Source organism: Pogona vitticeps, chromosome 7 (assembly GCF_051106095.1).
Source record: "Pogona vitticeps strain Pit_001003342236 chromosome 7, PviZW2.1, whole genome shotgun sequence".
In the NCBI taxonomy this organism is placed as follows: Eukaryota; Metazoa; Chordata; class Lepidosauria; order Squamata; family Agamidae; genus Pogona; species Pogona vitticeps.
In genome coordinates, this window is record NC_135789.1 from 7,119,319 (window position 1) to 7,141,589 (window position 22,271).

Sequence of the window (22,271 nt, forward strand, 5' to 3'; positions counted from 1 at the left end):
CCGCTCATATGAGACCATTCAGCAGTTGACCTACGGGGTCTTCTTTAGCTGGGCTCAACAGTTGGACTTTGGCAATCCAGTTTATGGGCAACCCTTTTCGAGGGCATAAAACCTGAATGTCAATGTAGTGAATTACATGTGAGAAATGGTTAACCAGTGAATAAATAAACATAGTAGCCACCTCGATTTGTGTCAGGCATATATTCAAATATATCTGGCTTCAAAAGACTTTCAAGATGGCCCACAGTAGAAACTGATAAAAATGAGGGCAAAAAACCCGAATTTCAATGTAGTGAATTACATGTGAGAAATGTGTAAAGATTTGTAAAATTTACAAATTTGTAGATTTGTAAATTGTACAAATTTGTAAAGATTTGTAAATTGTACAAATTTGTAAAGATTTGTAAATTGTACAAATTTGTAAAGATTTATTAATTTTACAAATTTGTAAAGATTTGTAAATTTGTCAATCATCTTGTCTTTGGTGTGAAAGAATGTCTTGTAAGTTGAGATATGCTTCCAGAAATGGTTAACCAATGAATAAATAAACATAGTAGCCACCTCTATTTGTGTCAGACCTATATTCAAATATATCTGGCTTCAAAAGACTTTCAAGATGGCCCACAGTAGAAACTGATTAAAATGAGGGCACAAAACCCGAATTTCAATGTAGTGAATTACATGTGAAAAATGTGTAAAGATTTGTAAATTGTACAAGTTTGTAAAGATTTGTAAATTGTACAAATTTGTAAAGATTTGTAAATTGTACAAATTTGTAAAGATTTGTAAATTGTACAAATTAGTAAAGATTTGTAAATTGTACAAATTTGTAAAGATTTGTAAAATTGTCAATCATGTCTTTGGTGTGAAAGAATGTCTTGTAAGTTGAGATATGCTTCCAGAAATGGTTAACCAGTGAATAAATAAACATAGTAGCCACCTCTATTTGTGTCCGGCCTATATTCAAATATAAATGGCTTCAAAAGACTTTCAAGATGGCCCACAGTAGAAACTGATTAAAATGAGGGCACAAAACCCGAATATCAATGTAGTGAATTACATGTAAGAAATGTGTAAAGATTTGTAAAATTTACAAATTTGTAGATTTGTAAATTGTACGAATTTGTAAAGATTTGTAAATTGTGCAAATTTGTAAAGATTTGTAAATTGTACAAATTTGTAAAGATTTGTAAATTGTACAAATTTGTAAAGATTTATAAATTGTACAAATTTGTAAAGATTTGTAAATTTGTAAATCATCTTGTCTTTGGTGTGAAAGAATGTCTTGTAAGTTGAGATATGCTTCCAGAAATGGTTAACCAATGAATAAATAAACATAGTAGCCACCGCTATTTGTGTCAGACCTATATTCAAATATATCTGGCTTCAAAAGACTTTCAAGATGGCCCACAGTAGAAACTGATTAAAATGAGGGCACAAAACCCGAATTTCAATGTAGTGAATTACATGTGAAAAATGTGTAAAGATTTGTAAACTGTACAAGTTTGTAAAGATTTGTAAACTGTACAAGTTTGTAAAGATTTGTAAATTGTACAAATTTGTAAAGATTTGTAAATTGTACAAATTTCTAAAGATTTGTAAATTGTACAAATTAGGAAAGATTTGTAAATTGTACAAATTTGTAAAGATTTGTAAAATTGTCAATCATGTCTTTTGTTTTTGGTGTGAAAGACGGTCTTGTAAGTTGAGATATGCTTCCAGAAATGGTTAACCAGTGAATAAATAAGCATAGTAGCCACCTCTATTTGTGTCAGGCCTATATTCAAATACATCTGGCTTCAAAATACTTTCAAGATGGCCCACAGTAGAAACTGATAAAAATGAGGGCACTAAAACCAAATTTCAATGTACTAAATTACATGCAAGAAATGTGTAAAATTTGTCAATTGTACAAATTTGCAAAGATTTGTAAATTGTGCAAATTTGCAGAGATTTGTAAATTGTGCAAATTTGCAAAGATTTGTAAATTGTGCAAAATTGCAGAGATTTGTAAATTGTGCAAATTGGCAGAGATTTGTAAATTGTGCAAATTTGCAAAGATTTGTAAATTTTACAAATTTGTAAAGATTTGTAAATTTGTAAATCATCTTGTTTTTGGTGTGAAAGAATGTCTTGTAAGTTGAGATATGCTTCCAGAAATGGTTAACCAGTGAATAAATAAGCATAGTAGCCACCTCTATTTGTTTCAGGCCTATATTCAAATACATCTGGCTTCAAAAGACTTTCAAGATGGCCCACAGTAGAAAGTGATAAAAATGAGGGCACTAAAACCGAATTTCAATGTAGTAAATTACATGCAAGAAAAGTGTAAAGATGTGTCAATTGTACAAATGTGCAAAGGTTTGTAAATTGTGCAAATTTGCAGAGATTTGTAAATTGTGCAAATTTGCAAAGATTTGTAAATTATGCAAATTTGCAGAGATTTGTAAATTGTGCAAATGTGCAAAGATTTGTAAGTTGTGCAAATCTGCAAAGATTTGCAAATTTTACAAATTTGTAAAGATTTGTAAATTTGTAAATCTTCGTGTCTTTGGCATGGAAGAATGTCTTGTAAGTTGAGATATGCTTCCAGAAATGGTTAACCAGTGAATAAATAAGCATAGTAGCCACCTCTATTTGTGTCAGGCCTATATTCAAATATATCTGGCTTCAAAAGACCTTCAAGATGGCCCTGATTAAAATGAGGGCACAAAACCCGAATTTCAATGTAGTGAATTACATGTGAAAAATGTGTAAAGATTTGTAAATTGTACAAGTTTGTAAAGATTTGTAAATTGTACAAATTAGTAAAGATTTGTAAATTGTACAAATTTGTAAAGATTTGTAAATTGTACAAATTAGTAAAGATTTGTAAATTGTACAAATTTGTAAAGATTTGTTAAATTGTCAATCATGTCTTTGGTGTGAAAGAATGTCTTGTAAGTTGAGATATGCTTCCAGAAATGGTTAACCAGTGAATAAATAAACATAGTAGCCACCTCTATTTGTGTCCGGCCTATATTCAAATATAAATGGCTTCAAAAGACTTTCAAGAGGGCCCACAGTAGAAACTGATAAAAATGAGGGCACAAAACCCGAATTTCAATGTAGTGAATTACATGTAAGAAATGTGTAAAGATTTGTAAAATTTACAAATTTGTAGATTTGTAAATTGTACGAATTTGTAAAGATTTGTAAATTGTGCAAATTTGTAAAGATTTGTAAATTGTACAAATTTGTAAACATTTGTAAATTTGTAAATCATCTTATCTTTGGTGCGAAAGAATGTCTTGTAAGTTGAGATATGCTTCCAGAAATGGTTAACCAGTGAATAAATAAACATAGTAGCCACCTCTATTTGTTTTAGGCCTATATTGAAATATATTTGGCTTCAAAAGACTTTCAAGTTGGCCCACAGTAGAAACTGATAAAAATGAGGGCACAAAACCCGAATTTCAATGTAGTGAATTACGTGCAAGAAAAGTGTAAAGATGTGTCAATTGTACAAATTTGCAAAGATTTGTAAATTGTGCAAATTTGCAAAGATTTGTAAATTGTGCAAATTTGCAAAGATTTGTACATTGTGCAAACATGCAAAGATTTGTAAATTGTGCAAATTTGCAAAGATTTGTAAATTGTGCAAATTTGAAAAGATTTGTAAATTGTGCAAATTTGTAAAGATTTGTAAATTTTTAAATCATCTTGTCTTTGGTGCGAAAGAATGTCTTGTAAGTTGAGATATGCTTCCAGAAATGGTTAACCAGTGAATAAATAAACATAGTAGCCACCTCTATTTGTGTCAGGCCTATATTCAAATATATCTGGCTTCAAAAGACTTTCAAGATGGCCCACAGTAGAAACTGATAAAAATGAGGGCACTAAAACCAAATTTCAATGTAGTAAATTACATGCAAGAAATGTGTAAAATTTGTCAATTGTACAAATTTGCAAAGATTTGTAAATTATGCAAATTTGCAGAGATTTGTAAATTGCGCAAATTTGCAAAGATTTGTAAATTGTGCAAATTTGCAGAGATTTGTAAATTGTGCAAATTTGCAGAGATTTGTAAATTGTGCAAATCTGCAGATTTGTAAATTGTGCAAATTTGCAGAGATTTGTAAATTGTGCAAATTTGCAGAGATTTGTAAATTGTGCAAATTTGCAAAGATTTGTAAATTTTACAAATTTGTAAAGATTTGTAAATTTGAAAATCATCTTGTTTTTGGTGTGAAAGAATGTCTTGTAAGTTGAGATATGCTTCCAGAAATGGTTAACCAGTGAATAAATAAGCATAGTAGCCACCTCTATTTGTGTCAGGCCTATATTCAAATATATCTGGCTTCAAAAGACTTTCAAGATGGCCCACAGTAGAAACTGATTAAAATGAGGGCACAAAACCCGAATTTCAATGTAGTGAATTACATGTGAAAAATGTGTAAAGATTTGTAAATTGTACAAGTTTGTAAAGATTTGTAAATTGTACAAATTTGTAAAGATTTGTAAATTGTACAAATTTGTAAAGATTTGTAAATTGTACAAATTAGTAAAGATTTGTAAATTGTACAAATTTGTAAAGATTTGTAAAATTGTCAATCATGTCTTTGGTGTGAAAGAATGTCTTGTAAGTTGAGATATGCTTCCAGAAATGGTTAACCAGTGAATAAATAAACATAGTAGCCACCTCTATTTGTGTCCGGCCTATATTCAAATATAAATGGCTTCAAAAGACTTTCAAGATGGCCCACAGTAGAAACTGATTAAAATGAGGGCACAAAACCCGAATTTCAATGTAGTGAATTACATGTAAGAAATGTGTAAAGATTTGTAAATTGTACGAATTTGTAAAGATTTGTAAATTGTACGAATTTGTAAAGATTTGTAAATTGTGCAAATTTGTAAAGATTTGTAAATTGTACAAATTTGTAAAGATTTGTAAACTGTACAAATTTGTAAAGATTTATAAATTGTACAAATTTGTAAAGATTTGTAAATTTGTAAATCATCTTGTCTTTGGTGTGAAAGAATGTCTTGTAAGTTGAGATATGCTTCCAAGAAATGGTTAACCAGTGAATAAATAAACATAGTAGCCACCTCTATTTGTGTCCGGCCTATATTCAAATATAAATGGCTTCAAAAGACTTTCAAGATGGCCCACAGTAGAAACTGATTAAAATGAGGGCACAAAAACCGAATATCAATGTAGTGAATTACATGTAAGAAATGTGTAAAGATTTGTAAAATTTACAAATTTGTAGATTTGTAAATTGTACGAATTTGTAAAGATTTGTAAATTGTGCAAATTTGTAAAGATTTGTAAATTGTACAAATTTGTAAAGATTTGTAAATTGTACAAATTTGTAAAGATTTGTAAATTTGTAAATCATCTTGTCTTTTGTGTGAAAGAATGTCTTGTAAGTTAAGATATGCTTCCAGAAATGGTTAACCAGTGAATAAATAAACATAGTAGCCACCTCTATTTGTGTCAGGCCTATATTCAAATATATCTGGCTTCAAAAGACTTTCAAGATGGCCCACAGTAGAAACTGATTAAAATGAGGGCACAAAACCCGAATTTCAATGTAGTGAATTACATGTGAAAAATGTGTAAAGATTTGTAAATTGTGCAAATTTGCAAAGATTTGTAAATTTGTAAATCATCTTGTCTTTGGTGTGAAATAATGTCTTGTAAGTTGAGATATGCTTCCAGAAATGGTTAACCAGTGAATAAATAAATATAGTAGCCACCTCTATTTGTGTCAGGCCTATATTCAAATATATCTGGCTTCAAAAGACTTTCAAGATGGCCCACAGTAGAAACTGATAAAAATGAGGGCACTAAAACCAAATTTCAATGTAGTAAATTACATGCAAGAAATGTGTAAAATTTGTCAATTGTACAAATTTGCAAAGATTTGTAAATCATGCAAATTTGCAGAGATTTGTAAATTGTGCAAATTTGCAAAGATTTGTAAATTGTGCAAATTTGCAGAGATTTGTAAATTGTGCAAATTTGCAAAGATTTGTAAATTGTGCAAATTTGCAAAGATTTGTAAATTTTACTAATTTGTAAAGATTTGTAAATTTGTAAATCATCTTGTTTTTGGTGTGAAAGACGGTCTTGTAAGTTGAGATATGCTTCCAGAAATGGTTAACCAGTGAATAAATAAGCATAGTAGCCACCTCTATTTGTGTCAGGCCTATATTCAAATACATCTGGCTTCAAAATACTTTCAAGATGGCCCACAGTAGAAACTGATAAAAATGAGGGCACTAAAACCAAATTTCAATGTAGTAAATTACATGCAAGAAATGTGTAAAATTTGTCAATTGTACAAATTTGCAAAGATTTGTAAATTGTGCAAATTTGCAGAGATTTGTAAATTGTGCAAATTGGCAGAGATTTGTAAATTGTGCAAATTTGCAAAGATTTGTAAATTTTACAAATTTGTAAAGATTTGTAAATTTGTAAATCATCTTGTTTTTGGTGTGAAAGAATGTCTTGTAAGTTGAGATATGCTTCCAGAAATGGTTAACCAGTGAATAAATAAGCATAGTAGCCACCTCTATTTGTTTCAGGCCTATATTCAAATACATCTGGCTTCAAAAGACTTTCAAGATGGCCCACAGTAGAAACTGATAAAAATGAGGGCACTAAAACCGAATTTCAATGTAGTAAATTACATGCAAGAAAAGTGTAAAGATGTGTCAATTGTACAAATGTGCAAAGGTTTGTAAATTGTGCAAATTTGCAGAGATTTGTAAATTGTTCGAATTTGCAAAGATTTGTAAATTATGCAAATTTGCAGAGATTTGTAAATTGTGCAAATGTGCAAAGATTTGTAAGTTGTGCAAATCTGCAAAGATTTGTAAATTTTACAAATTTGTAAAGATTTGTAAATTTGTAAATCATCGTGTCTTTGGCATGGAAGAATGTCTTGTAAGTTGAGATATGCTTCCAGAAATGGTTAACCAGTGAATAAATAAGCATAGTAGCCACCTCTATTTGTGTCAGGCCTATATTCAAATATATCTGGCTTCAAAAGACCTTCAAGATGGCCCTGATTAAAATGAGGGCACAAAACCCGAATTTCAATGTAGTGAATTACATGTGAAAAATGTGTAAAGATTTGTAAATTGTACAAGTTTGTAAAGATTTGTAAATTGTACAAATTAGTAAAGATTTGTAAATTGTACAAATTTGTAAAGATTTGTAAATTGTACAAATTAGTAAAGATTTGTAAATTGTACAAATTTGTAAAGATTTGTAAAATTGTCAATCATGTCTTTGGTGTGAAAGAATGTCTTCTAAGTTGAGATATGCTTCCAGAAATGGTTAACCAGTGAATAAATAAACATAGTAGCCACCTCTATTTGTGTCCGGCCTATATTCAAATATAAATGGCTTCAAAAGACTTTCAAGAGGGCCCACAGTAGAAACTGATAAAAATGAGGGCACAAAACCCGAATTTCAATGTAGTGAATTACATGTAAGAAATGTGTAAAGATTTGTAAAATTTACAAATTTGTAGATTTGTAAATTGTACGAATTTGTAAAGATTTGTAAATTGTGCAAATTTGTAAAGATTTGTAAATTGTACAAATTTGTAAACATTTGTAAATTTGTAAATCATCTTATCTTTGGTGCGAAAGAATGTCTTGTAAGTTGAGATATGCTTCCAGAAATGGTTAACCAGTGAATAAATAAACATAGTAGCCACCTCTATTTGTTTTAGGCCTATATTGAAATATATTTGGCTTCAAAAGACTTTCAAGTTGGCCCACAGTAGAAACTGATAAAAATGAGGGCACAAAACCCGAATTTCAATGTAGTGAATTACGTGCAAGAAAAGTGTAAAGATGTGTCAATTGTACAAATTTGCAAAGATTTGTAAATTGTGCAAATTTGCAAAGATTTGTAAATTGTGCAAATTTGCAAAGATTTGTAAATTTTACAAATTTGTAAAGATTTGTAAATTTGTAAATCATCTTGTTTTTGGTGTGAAAGAATGTCTTGTAAGTTGAGATATGCTTCCAGAAATGGTTAACCAGTGAATAAATAAGCATAGTAGCCACCTCTATTTGTTTCAGGCCTATATTCAAATACATCTGGCTTCAAAAGACTTTCAAGATGGCCCACAGTAGAAACTGATAAAAATGAGGGCACTAAAACCGAATTTCAATGTAGTAAATTACATGCAAGAAAAGTGTAAAGATGTGTCAATTGTACAAATGTGCAAAGGTTTGTAAATTGTGCAAATTTGCAGAGATTTGTAAATTGTGCAAATTTGCAAAGATTTGTAAATTATGCAAATTTGCAGAGATTTGTAAATTGTGCAAATGTGCAAAGATTTGTAAGTTGTGCAAATCTGCAAAGATTTGTAAATTTTACAAATTTGTAAAGATTTGTAAATTTGTAAATCATCGTGTCTTTGGCATGGAAGAATGTCTTGTAAGTTGAGATATGCTTCCAGAAATGGTTAACCAGTGAATAAATAAGCATAGTAGCCACCTCTATTTGTGTCAGGCCTATATTCAAATATATCTGGCTTCAAAAGACCTTCAAGATGGCCCTGATTAAAATGAGGGCACAAAACCCGAATTTCAATGTAGTGAATTACATGTGAAAAATGTGTAAAAATTTGTAAATTGTACAAGTTTGTAAAGATTTGTAAATTGTACAAATTAGTAAAGATTTGTAAATTGTACAAATTTGTAAAGATTTGTAAATTGTACAAATTTGTAAAGATTTGTAAATTGTACAAATTTGTAAAGATTTGTAAAATTGTCAATCATGTCTTTGGTGTGAAAGAATGTCTTCTAAGTTGAGATATGCTTCCAGAAATGGTTAACCAGTGAATAAATAAACATAGTAGCCACCTCTATTTGTGTCCGGCCTATATTCAAATATAAATGGCTTCAAAAGACTTTCAAGAGGGCCCACAGTAGAAACTGATAAAAATGAGGGCACAAAACCCGAATTTCAATGTAGTGAATTACATGTAAGAAATGTGTAAAGATTTGTAAAATTTACAAATTTGTAGATTTGTAAATTGTACGAATTTGTAAAGATTTGTAAATTGTGCAAATTTGTAAAGATTTGTAAATTGTACAAATTTGTAAACATTTGTAAATTTGTAAATCATCTTATCTTTGGTGCGAAAGAATGTCTTGTAAGTTGAGATATGCTTCCAGAAATGGTTAACCAGTGAATAAATAAACATAGTAGCCACCTCTATTTGTTTTAGGCCTATATTGAAATATATTTGGCTTCAAAAGACTTTCAAGTTGGCCCACAGTAGAAACTGATAAAAATGAGGGCACAAAACCCGAATTTCAATGTAGTGAATTACGTGCAAGAAAAGTGTAAAGATGTGTCAATTGTACAAATTTGCAAAGATTTGTAAATTGTGCAAATTTGCAAAGATTTGTAAATTGTGCAAATTTGCAAAGATTTGTACATTGTGCAAACATGCAAAGATTTGTAAATTGTGCAAATTTGCAAAGATTTGTAAATTGTGCAAATTTGCAAAGATTTGTAAATTGTGCAAATTTGTAAAGATTTGTAAATTTTTAAATCATCTTGTCTTTGGTGCGAAAGAATGTCTTGTAAGTTGAGATATGCTTCCAGAAATGGTTAACCAGTGAATAAATAAACATAGTAGCCACCTCTATTTGTGTCAGGCCTATATTCAAATATATCTGGCTTCAAAAGACTTTCAAGATGGCCCACAGTAGAAACTGATAAAAATGAGGGCACTAAAACCAAATTTCAATGTAGTAAATTACATGCAAGAAAAGTGTAAAGATGTGTCAATTGTACAAATGTGCAAAGATTTGTAAATTGTGCAAATTTGCAGAGATTTGTAAATTGTGCAAATTTGCAAAGATTTGTAAATTGTGCAAATTTGCAGAGATTTGTAAATTCTGCAAATTTGCAGAGATTTGTAAATTGTGCAAATGTGCAAAGATTTGTAAATTTTACAAATTTGTAAAGATTTGTAAATTTGTAAATCATCTTCTTTTTGTTGTGAAAGAATGTCTTGTAAGTTGAGATATGGTTCCAGAAATGGTTAACCAGTGAATAAATAAACATAGTAGCCACCTCTATTTGTGTCAGGCCTATATTCGAATATATCTGGCTTCAAAAGACTTTCAAGATGGCCCACAGTAGAAACTGATAAAAATGAGGGCACTAAAACCAAATTTCAATGTAGTAAATTACATGCAAGAAATGTGTAAAATTTGTCAATTGTACAAATTTGCAAAGATTTGTAAATTATGCAAATTTGCAGAGATTTGTAAATTGCGCAAATTTGCAAAGATTTGTAAATTGTGCAAATTTGCAGAGATTTGTAAATTGTGCAAATTTGCAGAGATTTGTAAATTGTGCAAATCTGCAGAGATTTGTAAATTGTGCAAATTTGCAGAGATTTGTAAATTGTGCAAATTTGCAGAGATTTGTAAATTGTGCAAATTTGCAAAGATTTGTAAATTTTACAAATTTGTAAAGATTTGTAAATTTGAAAATCATCTTGTTTTTGGTGTGAAAGAATGTCTTGTAAGTTGAGATATGCTTCCAGAAATGGTTAACCAGTGAGTAAATAAGCATAGTAGCCACCTCTATTTGTGTCAGGCCTATATTCAAATATATCTGGCTTCAAAAGACTTTCAAGATGGCCCACAGTAGAAACTGATAAAAATGAGGGCACTAAAACCGAATTTCAATGTAGTAAATTACATGCAAGAAAAGTGTAAAGATGTGTCAATTGTACAAATTTGCAAAGATTTGTAAATTATGCAAATTTGCAGAGATTTGTAAATTGTGCAAATTTGCAAAGATTTGTAAATTGTGCAAATTTGCAGAGATTTGTAAATTGTGCAAATTTGCAGAGATTTGTAAATTGTGCAAATTTGCAAAGATTTGTAAATTTTACTAATTTGTAAAGATTTGTAAATTTGTAAATCATCTTGTTTTTGGTGTGAAAGACTGTCTTGTAAGTTGAGATATGCTTCCAGAAATGGTTAACCAGTGAATAAATAAGCATAGTAGCCACCTCTATTTGTGTCAGGCCTATATTCAAATACATCTGGCTTCAAAAGACTTTCAAGATGGCCCACAGTAGAAACTGATTAAAATGAGGGCACTAAAACCAAATTTCAATGTAGTAAATTACATGCAAGAAATGTGTAAAATTTGTCAATTGTACAAATTTGCAGAGATTTGTAAATTGTGCAAATTTGCAAAGATTTATAAATTGTGCAAATTTGTAAAGATTTGTAAATTGTGCAAATTTGTAAAGATTTGTAAATTTGTCAATCATGTCTTTGGTGTGAAAGAATTTCTTGTTAGTTGAGATATGCTTCCAGAAATGGTTAACCAGTGAATAAATAAACATAGTAGCCACCTCTATTTGTGTCAGGCCTATATTAAAAATATCTGGCTTCAAAAGACATTCAAGATGGCCCACAGTAGAAACTGATAAATATGAGGGCACAAAACCCGAATTTCAATGTAGTGAATTACATGTAAGAAATGTGTAAAGATTTCTGTGAAATGTCAGGATTTGGAATGAAAGACGACGCTCAGGCACTGTGTTGTGCTGTGTTTTGAGAGGAAGCACCTATCAGGATTGGGCTGGGATTGTAACCTTTCAAAGGATCACATCACTGACGTCGTAAACCTAAGATGGCGCCATGCTAGTACATGGTCTGAGACAACTAGAGCACCCTCTAGTGCCTGGAGCTGGTAGTGTTCCCATCCAGCTGCAGGGCCACAGAGCGCCTGTAGTTTAAGCCCAACCCTATGTAGTCACCACGGCTTCTTGTTCCTGCTGAAGCACACCTTTCTCTCGTCGCATCCCCCACATCAGGCCATCTAGTCCTAGCTAAACTTGAGGACCATTCAGCTAGATGTCTCTCTCACCAAACCCTCTTCTTGAATTGGCCCCCCTTGCCCTGTTGATCGTTCCCATGCAAAACGATTCCGATGCTCTAGTACCCAGGGCAGCTACACAGGAGTGGACTACAGAGAATGAGATCCTCATCTTAGAATGATAGAGCTGGAAAGGACCTTAATGGATCATTGGGTCCAGCCCTTCTGAAGGACACTTGGTGGAATACACCAGGCTTAGCCCACTCCTCACCTAGCGGGACAATGGTTAGTGGATCTTATCAACAGATCTGTGGACCAAACGCAATGGATTCTATGCAGGACTTACCGTGTTCACACAAGTTCCCATAGTGTCCTCTTCCACAGCGACAAACTCCGGTCACAGGATCGCAGGTTGCGTTGTTTCTGCAGGTGCAATTCAGCTCACAGTTGGCGCCATACCTCCCTGGCGGGCATCCTGCACAGAACACAATACCTCCGTTGACTACCATCTTTTAGGCTCAGGGGGTTAAAAAAAAAAAATCAACTAGCGTCCCAAAGATTTGTCCCTACACCGGTCGCAGTGTATACCCAAACCATGAGAAACGTTCCTATGATAGTGAACAGTAAAGGAAACTAATGTGCTAATGCTAAAACACAGATGGATTCATAAACAGATCACTGAAGCATAATTTTACTCCAGTGGACGTTAATGCTCCCATCAGCTAGAGCCAGTAACTTTGAGCTTTAATTAATTAAATGCTTCCTATGCCCTTGTTTTAGGTTCTAAGGCTCCCTTTTACATGGGGGGGGGGGGTCCTTGGGATTGGAGGAGGGAGCCTTTAACCATCAAAAATTGCTGCCACAGCACAGTCAGCAGGGATCCGAGAGTGATTTTTGACTTTTAAAACCTCGCAGCCAGGAGGAGCTGAGAGACATGCTAGGGAGCTTTATCCTTGCTAACTTCAACCTACAAGAAGCTCCAACCCTTTGGAAGAAAAACCCCACGACTTATCAGTGGAGGCAGGGAACAGCAGTAGAAATCCATCAATGGAAGGAGCTCCACTACTAGTAGAGTGGTTCCCAACCTTGGGTCACCCAGATGTTTCTGGGGGGCAACTCCCAGAAACCCCAGACAGCCTAGCTAGCAGTGAAGGCATCTAGGCATTGCAGCCCAAGAACATCTGGGTGACCCAAGGTTGAGAACGACTGGTCTAGTAGACAGTCCTATTGGGGAGAACACATGGCACCTGTGTTGAGGGAGGGGGCCGCACAAGCGGAATTACCTAATTCACAAAATGTCCCAGTCCATCCTAGCCCACACAGACAGGAGCCATCGGTCGCAAGGCAGATCCCTCCATTCTGACAGGCGCACATCTGTTTACAACTGAGTCCATACCGATTCCTTGGACAACCTGGTGGAGAAGGTATTGAGATGTGCCGTCAAGTTGATTCCAACTTATAGTGATCCTTCCCGTGTTTTGTGGTTATGAAGTCCTTAGAAGTTCTTTTGGTGGTGCTCTCAGACTGTCAGATGGCCACTTGCCCAAAGTCACAGGGTGGCAAGGGAGAGAACTTCAATTGCCTCACACTCTCTGGCTTTACTAGAACTCTCCAAGGTCCTGAACCTTGCCTGTAATATGGGTTCAGCTCCTCGAGCAAACAAGTAAAACCCAGAGTGGATTTAATGCACCCCTGGAACTGGAGCCTGTTTTGCAATTAGAGAAGATGGCTGCAAAATAACTGAGAGGTCCAGCATTGATGCTCTAAGAAGGAAAAAGCCACCCAGTGAGTTTCATGGTCCAAACACAGGTTTCCCAAGCTGCAATGAGTCGTGGGTGTTTGGAAGTACGTACAAATTAGTTACTCTGGATCCTAGACTATGGAACCACAAGAAAACAAGTGGGTTCTGTATCCAGTATGGCAACCCTCCAAATTTTTGAAGACGGCTGTCCTATCGCTTCTTCATCATCATCTTTCCTCCAGGCTACCTCCACTTCAATTCTTTCAATGGTTCAAGGCAGTGGGTCCCAATCTTGGGTCCCCAGATGTTCTTAGACTACAACTCCCAGAAATCCTGGCCAGCACAGCTCATGGTGAAGGCATCTGGGAGTTGTAGCCCAAGAACATCTGGGGAAGCCAAGGTAGGGAACCACTGTTTCAAAGCATAGTTTCCAGACCTTTCTCCATCCTGGACGCTCTCTTCTGCACCCATTCTGTCTTGTAACCCCTTCCTTCCAAATCCTCATAGCTGTTAAGCTGAGTTGCTCTGAAAGCATGCAAGGAGAGGCAACGCCAGACTTCCACAACCAACAGCGACAGAGTAAACCCCAGCTCTCCTACTGCAGAGCTACAGACATCATCGCGTGGCACAACGCATGGCACTCACTTACCGTGCTCGCATTTGGGGCCTGTCCTGCCTGGCGGACAAAGGCAAGAGCCAGTCACATGATGGCAGGTGGCACTGCTACCACACGAACACACAAGGGCACAGTCAGCACCATAGTGGCCAGCAGGGCAAGCTAGAAATAAAGAACATCAAGGTTAAAGAAAGGATTTCTCTGTATTACCGCTATCTCACAAGTGGCTTCCCATTCCCTTCCCCTAGGGGGCACCTTGGGATTGTGCAGCTGGCCAAAGGCCACCCAGGCTGGCTCTTCTGGGATGCCCGGTGGGGGGGGGATTGAACTTCCAATCTCCAGCTCCACAGCCAGAGATCTAAACTACTGAGCTGTTACTCACAAGTGGTTTCCCATTCCCTTTCTTCTGGGCGAGCCCTGGGACTGCGCAGCTTGCCCAAGGCCACCCAGGCTGCCTCTTTCTCCTGGAAGCCCAGTGCGGGAATCAAACTCCCAACCTCTGGCTCTGCAGCTGGAGACCTAAACCAGGAAGCTAGCCAGCCAACTCATAAAGAACAATAACACAGTTTTGCACCTGTTTGTAGTACTTTAAGTTCATGGCAGTAATGTATGATGGTGCCGCCATGTTGGACCTGACTCACAGGGACCCTGATTATGGCTTTAAAGGCAAGTGAAATATTCAAGGAGTGTTTCACCGGCTCTACAACACACCTCACCCAAAGTGTCCATGGCTGAGTGGGAATTTGAACCCGGGTCTCATGAGTCCTAGTTCACTTAAGCCACTAGACCACACTGCGTATCTAATGTATATAACACACTCTTTATAAGCACCATTCACAAATCACAGAGATTGCTGATAACAAGTAATTAAACTAAAAACAAACCCCTATTTCAGTTAAAACATCTTCGGTAGAGACAACACAAATGTGGGAGATCATGGCCAAGATCTTTATGGCACACCAGCCATCACAGAAAAGATCCTGTTTCTTCAACCTCCCTATAAGTTGAGGTTGGGACTAGGAGGTAAAGAAGTACTAGTACTAGATATGGGATGTTCAGATTTTTCTGGACTCCAAAGTCCACAATTCTCCATGTTGGGAGTTCCTTGGACACAGCTCATTGTGGCTCGCCTGGGAGAAAGGCCTACATGACAAGGCTTTGAGGCATAGCTAGGCCTAGCTCAGTCCAAGGTTTCCTTCTCAGAAAGAAATCTCCCAGCTAGCACTGGGGCAGTTCCTCTCTGAAGATCATATGCTACCATGTCGGTTATTCTAATTTTGAGCCCATCTTGACGCCATCCACTGTGCTAACCACTTGCTTCCTTATACTTCCTCACATTTCATACTTACGAGTACCACAGTCTGCTCCAAAATACCCAGCTGGACACTGGCACACACCCGTGGTCGTCACACACTGGCCTCCATGTTTGCAGTTGCATTGCCTGTCACAATTCGGGCCATAGCGCCCGACGGGACATCCTGGTGGAAACCCACAAGGAAGCAAAGAAATCACTCCAATGAAATGATGCAAATGAAATACTTTGTGTTTGTAACCACAATGGCTGTGCTCCCATTAGAGCTAATGGTTGATGGGCATGCGTTTCCCTTATTGGTATGGCAACCTTTGGAAGAGCTGCAATTGACACATCTAGAAATGTGGAAATATTAAAGTCACAGAATCACAGAGCTGGAAGGGTCATCCATCCCAACTTTTTGGAGGTCAATAACCCAAACTCTGTCTGGAAAACTCTGATGAAGGGGGTCGTCTGTCGTCCAAGACCGGTGTACAGTATCCATGTGGTGTACACCTCACAGTCATCCCAGTAGATCTATTTCTGAATAAGCAGTCCTTGGGTTTATAAGAGATAGCTGTGTTAGCCTGTGCAAACGTATCCAGCAATAACAAAAGAAAAAATTTAAAAAAGACAAAAATGTAGTGGTACCTTAAGGACAAATGCCTATTTTTTTAAAAAAAAAACATTGTATTAGTTTTTCACTCTATCTACATTTGGTTTGTGCTTATCAAACATCGTGTTACATGATTTGCTTACAACTATTTGATTTTTACACCTCAGTGTCTTCCCAGTTGTCCCCCCAGATTCCAGACATCTTTCAAACACTCAAACCGTTCACGAACGAGGACAAACGCCTATATTTTAATGTGAGCTTCCACAGATCAATGCCTAAGAATCCTCAGAAGTCATTCAGAAATTGCTGGGGGAAGATTGTGTGGATAATGTCATATGTACTTTGGTCACCAGGTGGCAGTGTAAGCCTGACTTTGCATTTAGACCGCACTAAGTCCCTTCTCCCTGCATCTCCAAACAGGGCTGAGAAGAACACGTGAAAAGCAGGATCCATCTATTCCCAGAATCCATGTGTGTTGCCCGTGTGGAAAATCATTGTTCTGACCTGATATACGTATCAGCAAGTTCATATCACTGAGAGCATCAATAGATCAGTGGTAGATCTTCTCCATACAGGGAGTCCTATGGGATCTCCTAACAAGGAAGGAAAAGACCTTGCCTAAAACCAGTCAGTACAGAGCAGATGTGGGCAACAGTGCTCTTCCAGAGGTCACTGGACTACGACTCCCATCATCCCTCTCTTTGGAGATGATGGGAATTGTAGGCCAAAAAAAAAAAAAAAGTAAACCCAGAGGGGTACCAGTCTGGCATGGATAATACTTGGCTTGTCAACTCACTTTGCCGGCAATTAGTGCCGTGGAAGCCTGGTGCGCAGATACACTCCCCGGTCACTGGGTGGCAGTCATGGTTCACGCCGGCGCACTGGCAAATCCGTGCGCAGTTCTGTCCAAAGGTTCCTGGCAGACAAGCTGTGCGGGGGGGGGGGAGAGAGAGAGAAAGTCAAGGGTGGTTGGGATCACAATCCCAGTTCACAGCAGAAGACACTTGTGCCGAAATTCCAGAGCGTGGTTTTCGGAAAAGCCACTAGTGTCAAAGTGGCACCAGTTTGGACAAAAAGCAGTGTGAGTTTGAGACACATGTCCTTTTGCACTTTGCAGCCATTTAGGGAGGGCCAATGGCAGGGCTGGCGGCAAAGGAAAATAGCAACGCCTTTGGTTCTGAGGAAACGACGGTCGGAGAGGTTTGGAGCTCATTAAAAACATCCAGAAACTGGCCAAAATCCTCTTGTGCAACTACATACAGAAACAAAAGAACAGACGGAAAAGCAGAAAAGTTCTCTCTCAAGTAAAAACAACTAACCTGAGACTATCCTACCATGCACATATAATGCAAATACAGAAGTGACAATATTGTTGGGAAAGTGGGTGGAGCAGTAGGAAAAGACGTCAGATGGGTTGACTCGAGGAGGAAGCCGCCACCACTATCAGTTTGCAAGATCTGAGCGAGACTTAATGGAAACGACAATATCGCTTGGGGCAGTGGGAAGAGAGAAGAACCACACCTCAGACGCTGTTGGTTTTGCAGTTATCTGGGCAGAGCTGTTAATGGCAGCGCATTTTGGAAGTCGGCAACTCCTATAGTCGCCCCGCATCAGAAGTGACTTGATGCTACACAGCAGCTTTTGACTATTTTCCTTAATTACCAAACAATGGTATAATGACAAGATGGGGGCAATGGACACTAAAGCTCAAGGCAAGCAAGCAGGACCCGTAATAACGGGATCAAACTACTGGAAGCCTGATTTAGGCTGAATATAAGGGGAAAACTTCCTAACTGTTAGAGTAGTACAACAATGGAACCCAATGACCGCAGGAGGTGGTGAGCACCCCAAGGCTGGAGGCCTTCAAGAGAAAACTAGACCACCCTCTGTTTGCTGTGACTTAGATTCCTGCCTTGAGGGGGTTGGACTCCATGGGCTTAGTGGCCCCTTCCAACTTCCAACTCATTCTATGATTCTATTCTGCTGCTCCCATTAAAGAGAAATTGTCATACACATGACTTGGCTCTGTTTTCGGGGAAAGACAAAGCTGTGGAGAAAGAACTTCAAAACATACATTTGGCTCTGGCGTGCAGCTGCTGATCTAGACAACTTTGCATCAAATTGACTTCCTCCTCTTGGACGGAGCCAACCTGCCGTGATTTTCCCCTTGCCTCCCTCCCCAGCAGCCCTGGAACCACACCGGCGTGCAGCATGAGACACACACACCCCTTTGTCCATAAACTAAGTACAAGCCATATTTAGGTAAATTCTTCACCCCAGCTCTTTCCAGGTGTGGATAGAAACCCGAGACTCTCCCACACGCTCTTTGCTAGAGAACCTGCAACTTACCTTGCTCGCACCCGTGGCCGGTGAACCCCGGAGGGCAGCTGCATTCCCCCGTGACATGGTGGCATGGCGCTCCTGGCGGGCAGTCGCAGCCGGAAGTGCAACCCTTCCCGAAAGAACCAGGCAGACAGGCTGTGGCCGCGGAGAGATACAAAGCAAAGGGACTCAGCACCAGGAACAACGGACATGGAATCAATGCTTTTACCCCATCCGATTGGCAAGGAAGCAGGAACGGAGACGGGGAAAGTTTCCTTTTTTCGGCTGCAGTTCCTAGAAGTCTACAACTTAGCATGGCGGGCAATCTCTGAGCAGAGATGTTTTATCGCAAAAATCATTAAAAATGGAGTTGGAAGGGGTCTATAAGCCCAATCAAGTCCAATCACCTTCTCATTACAGGAATGTAAGTCCAAGCGGATCTGACAAAAGGTGGCCCAATTTTTTCTTGAAGGTCTCCAGCATTAGAGCACTCACCTCCTCCTGAGGTCATGGGGTTCCGTTGTCATACTGCTCTAACAGGAGGTTTTTCCTGATATTTGGCCTAAATCTGGCTTCCTGTCACTTGAGGTCATTCTTACGTGTCCTCAACTCTGAGTTGATCAAGAACAGATCCTGCCCCGCCTCGGTATACTGTATCTTTGGAAAGTGCTCTCCTCTCTCCCCTCAGTCTTCTTTTCTCAAGGCTAAACCTGCTCAGTTCTTTCAGTCTTTCCTCACAGGGCTTAGTTTTTAAAAATAGAGACATTGTGTTATTACTGGATATATTCAGAAAGGCTTTAATTTCCTGCGGATTTTTCCCCCTGCTTCCTGGCTGGGTGGCCATCCAACTGAAAAAACTTATAACATGCCAACTTTTTGGAGAGAAAGCTGCACCTCTCCTCACAAAGTTTGGCTGTTTCCCTCTACCATGTTTTCCTCTGCTTGTATAATGTTTATGATGGATCCGTTCCTTGGTCCTCACCAAGAATCAGCAAGGCTCTGTTCTGTAGACTCAGTTACTCTACTGCCCGAACACCACAGAAGAGCCCCATCAGATGAAGAAACAGAGGGATCGCTTACTTACAGTTCTTTAGGGCCACGGGGCATTACAAAGCTTTCTGAAGAGGGTGTAGGCCTCCCAAAGCACAACAATCATGTTATTCCTGAGGATGTCGGTATACAGGGACGAAGCTATGGGCTTGCATGGACAGGCTAAAGGAAAACATTGGTTCCTTTGTCGTACTTCTCTAACAGTTAAGACATTTTTCCTAATACATAGGAAGACAGATTTAGGCTGACTATCAGGGGAAAAGTCCTAACTGTAAGAGCAGTATGACAAAGGAACCAATGACCTCGGGAGGTGGTGAGCGCTCCAACCCTGGAGGAATTCAAGAGAAAATTGGACAACCTTCCATCAGACTGGCTTTGATTTGGACTCCTGCACCGAGCAGGGGGTTGGACTCGATGGTCTTATTGGCCCCTTCCAAAGAGACTACCGTGCATCTTGTGTACACAAGCACACACACCCAATTTGGCATAATGTGGCTCCTGGTCAAGTAAAGATCCATTGGTCAGAGAAGACAACATAGCCTAGCCCATGTGGGAGTGCTAACCATGATACCACCACAGCTTTTAGGCAGGTTCCATGACTGAAAGATTCCCCCCAAAACTGAAAACAAAGCAAAAAAATTAAAAATCCCCTCATGTAGAAATCTAGCATGTCAAGGGGAAGGAGATCTACATTTATACATGAATGGATCATTTCTGAATTTTTTTTAACACTAATTGTAAAAATCCCTCTTTAAACTTATTACGTGGTGCACTGCAAGCCAGATGCCACTTTGCCCCCAATTTAATTGCAAGGGAAAAATACATGTCATTTTTTTCCTAATAATTTTTTCGACATTATTACACACAGAGAAGTCAATGCAAGCCTTTCTTCTCACCTGCACATTTTATCATGTGCTAAATTTTGTAAATGACTACCACACATGTCTTCTGTTTAGAACCATTCATGTACACGGCAGTTTACAAAACACAGATTTGATCGGCCTTTATCTCAAAGGGTTTACCAACATAACCATAAAAACCATGCTTTTATTTATTTAATTTATTGGGCTGCCTGTTCTGCCTCCTAGGCCACATGGGGCCCATAAGTTAGCTTCAAGGAGCTTTAAAACCAGGGTATGATAAGCCAACTGCCATAAATGATTCCATTTATTTATAGCTGGAAGACACATCTGGATAACGGCTGTGCACCTCACACCTACTGTCCTTTAGCTGAAAAACAGTGTGATATATTTTATAGGACTCAATGAGAGTTTTCACATTGTGAGGACAACGTTCACCAGACAATGAAGAACGACCACGTTATGGAACTTGACCTAAAATAGTTGCAACGTCATTGCGTGAAACTTTATAAATTATAAGCATCAGACGGGTTAATCTGCATCTTTTGGGAGAATCAGCCCATCCTTCAGGGCTTCCTCTGTGTGCGCAAAGACATTGAGTTTTTGGAATTGACATTTTGTACCCCTGGTGGAAACCTCCAGCAATGCTTCTCCCCCACTTCTGTCTTGTTCTCCCACTGGAAGCCAAAACCACACCAGAGTTTACAAGAGCTTGTCTCAATGTGTCCGGACAGCCGGTCTCATTGAGAAGAATGATTTAGTAAGAATCCTTTAATTGGTGAGATTCAGTAAGATGCACCAGAATTAACTGCTTAATCCCGAAATCAGGGAATATGGTTACAACTTCGGCACCTAGACGTTTAATTTTATTTATGAATCCATGCAACAACCTCGGTTGTATGAACCTGGATTGTTTTGCACAGAGAGATCAGCAGATGCCTTGAATCATTCTGCTGGGCTGCACTTTAGTGCCCCCCTTGGTTGGAAGGTGGTATTACAGATATCCACGCACCAAGGTCAGGTGACACAAGGGGCCAAATAAAGAGTACCTCTAGGGCCTATTGAGTTGTCGAATACAGTCTGATACTCACTGAACTCTTTCTTTGCTTTCTAGCTAAACCCACTGCAACCAGACTGAATGATGGATCAGCTTACCTCTAACCCACCCAGAAAGGCCACCAAATTGGGGGGGGGGGTCAGTTAGCCTCACCTTTCTCACAGTGACGTCCTCGCCACCCGGCTGGGCAGTCACAAACTCCCGTGATGTGATGGCACAACACACCATGCTCACAGTCGCAACGCTCTTTGCACTCTTCTCCATAGGAACCTGCAGGGCAAGCTGTGGAGATTTAAAAAGAGTTGAAAAATGAGCTTGAAACGTTCAGCAGGATTTGATTAATTGATTTTTTTTGTTTTTAAAAAAGGTTCAATTAAAACATCGCCGAGCAGCTCAGCAGCATTTTTATACCTACATTTATTTTTAGTGTACAAATACACAAGAAACCCAAACGACGGGTTCATTTCAGTGTGATCTTTAGCTTTTGGCGTAATAAGAAACATGTTCCATGTTCTTTGTCTGAAGTTATTTTTTAAGAAGCCCTTTTTAAAAGCCTACGGACAAGTTTTTTTCTAGGCTGTATGCCATTCTCTCTCAAACAAGCTTACGAGAATCCCCAGAATTTTCCAGGTAGCAAATAGATTTCTACTTAAAATCGCATTTCTATATCACCATGAAAAAAAAGTTAGCACCACAAAATTCTTCTACACTCTGCTTCGGAGGTACGGCTGGAGAGAAGATCAAACAACTTAGCCAATAAAGGTGAATTATTTCAGTTGTTCTGGAAATCTTGATTTCTGTGCCATATTGTTCACCAGTGGGAGGTAAGTTTTTCTTCCTCGCCAA

At 37.9% G+C, this 22,271-nt stretch overlaps 1 protein-coding gene across 3 annotated transcripts in view; it reads right to left on the reverse strand.

Moving 5' to 3' along the window:
• Window positions 1–22,271, reverse strand: part of MEGF6 (multiple EGF like domains 6) — a 139,534-nt gene that overhangs the window by 8,443 nt on the left and 108,820 nt on the right. For all 3 annotated transcript variants that reach the window (XM_078379111.1, XM_072977674.2, XM_072977675.2), the window contains 7 exons: window positions 21,579–21,707; window positions 18,486–18,614; window positions 16,933–17,064; window positions 15,579–15,707; window positions 14,263–14,391; window positions 13,156–13,284; window positions 12,219–12,347 (listed from right to left, as the gene is read on the reverse strand). In XM_078379111.1, the coding sequence (XP_078235237.1) occupies window positions 12,219–12,347; window positions 13,156–13,284; window positions 14,263–14,391; window positions 15,579–15,707; window positions 16,933–17,064; window positions 18,486–18,614; window positions 21,579–21,707 (906 nt within the window). The remainder of the gene's footprint in view (window positions 1–12,218; window positions 12,348–13,155; window positions 13,285–14,262; window positions 14,392–15,578; window positions 15,708–16,932; window positions 17,065–18,485; window positions 18,615–21,578; window positions 21,708–22,271) is intronic.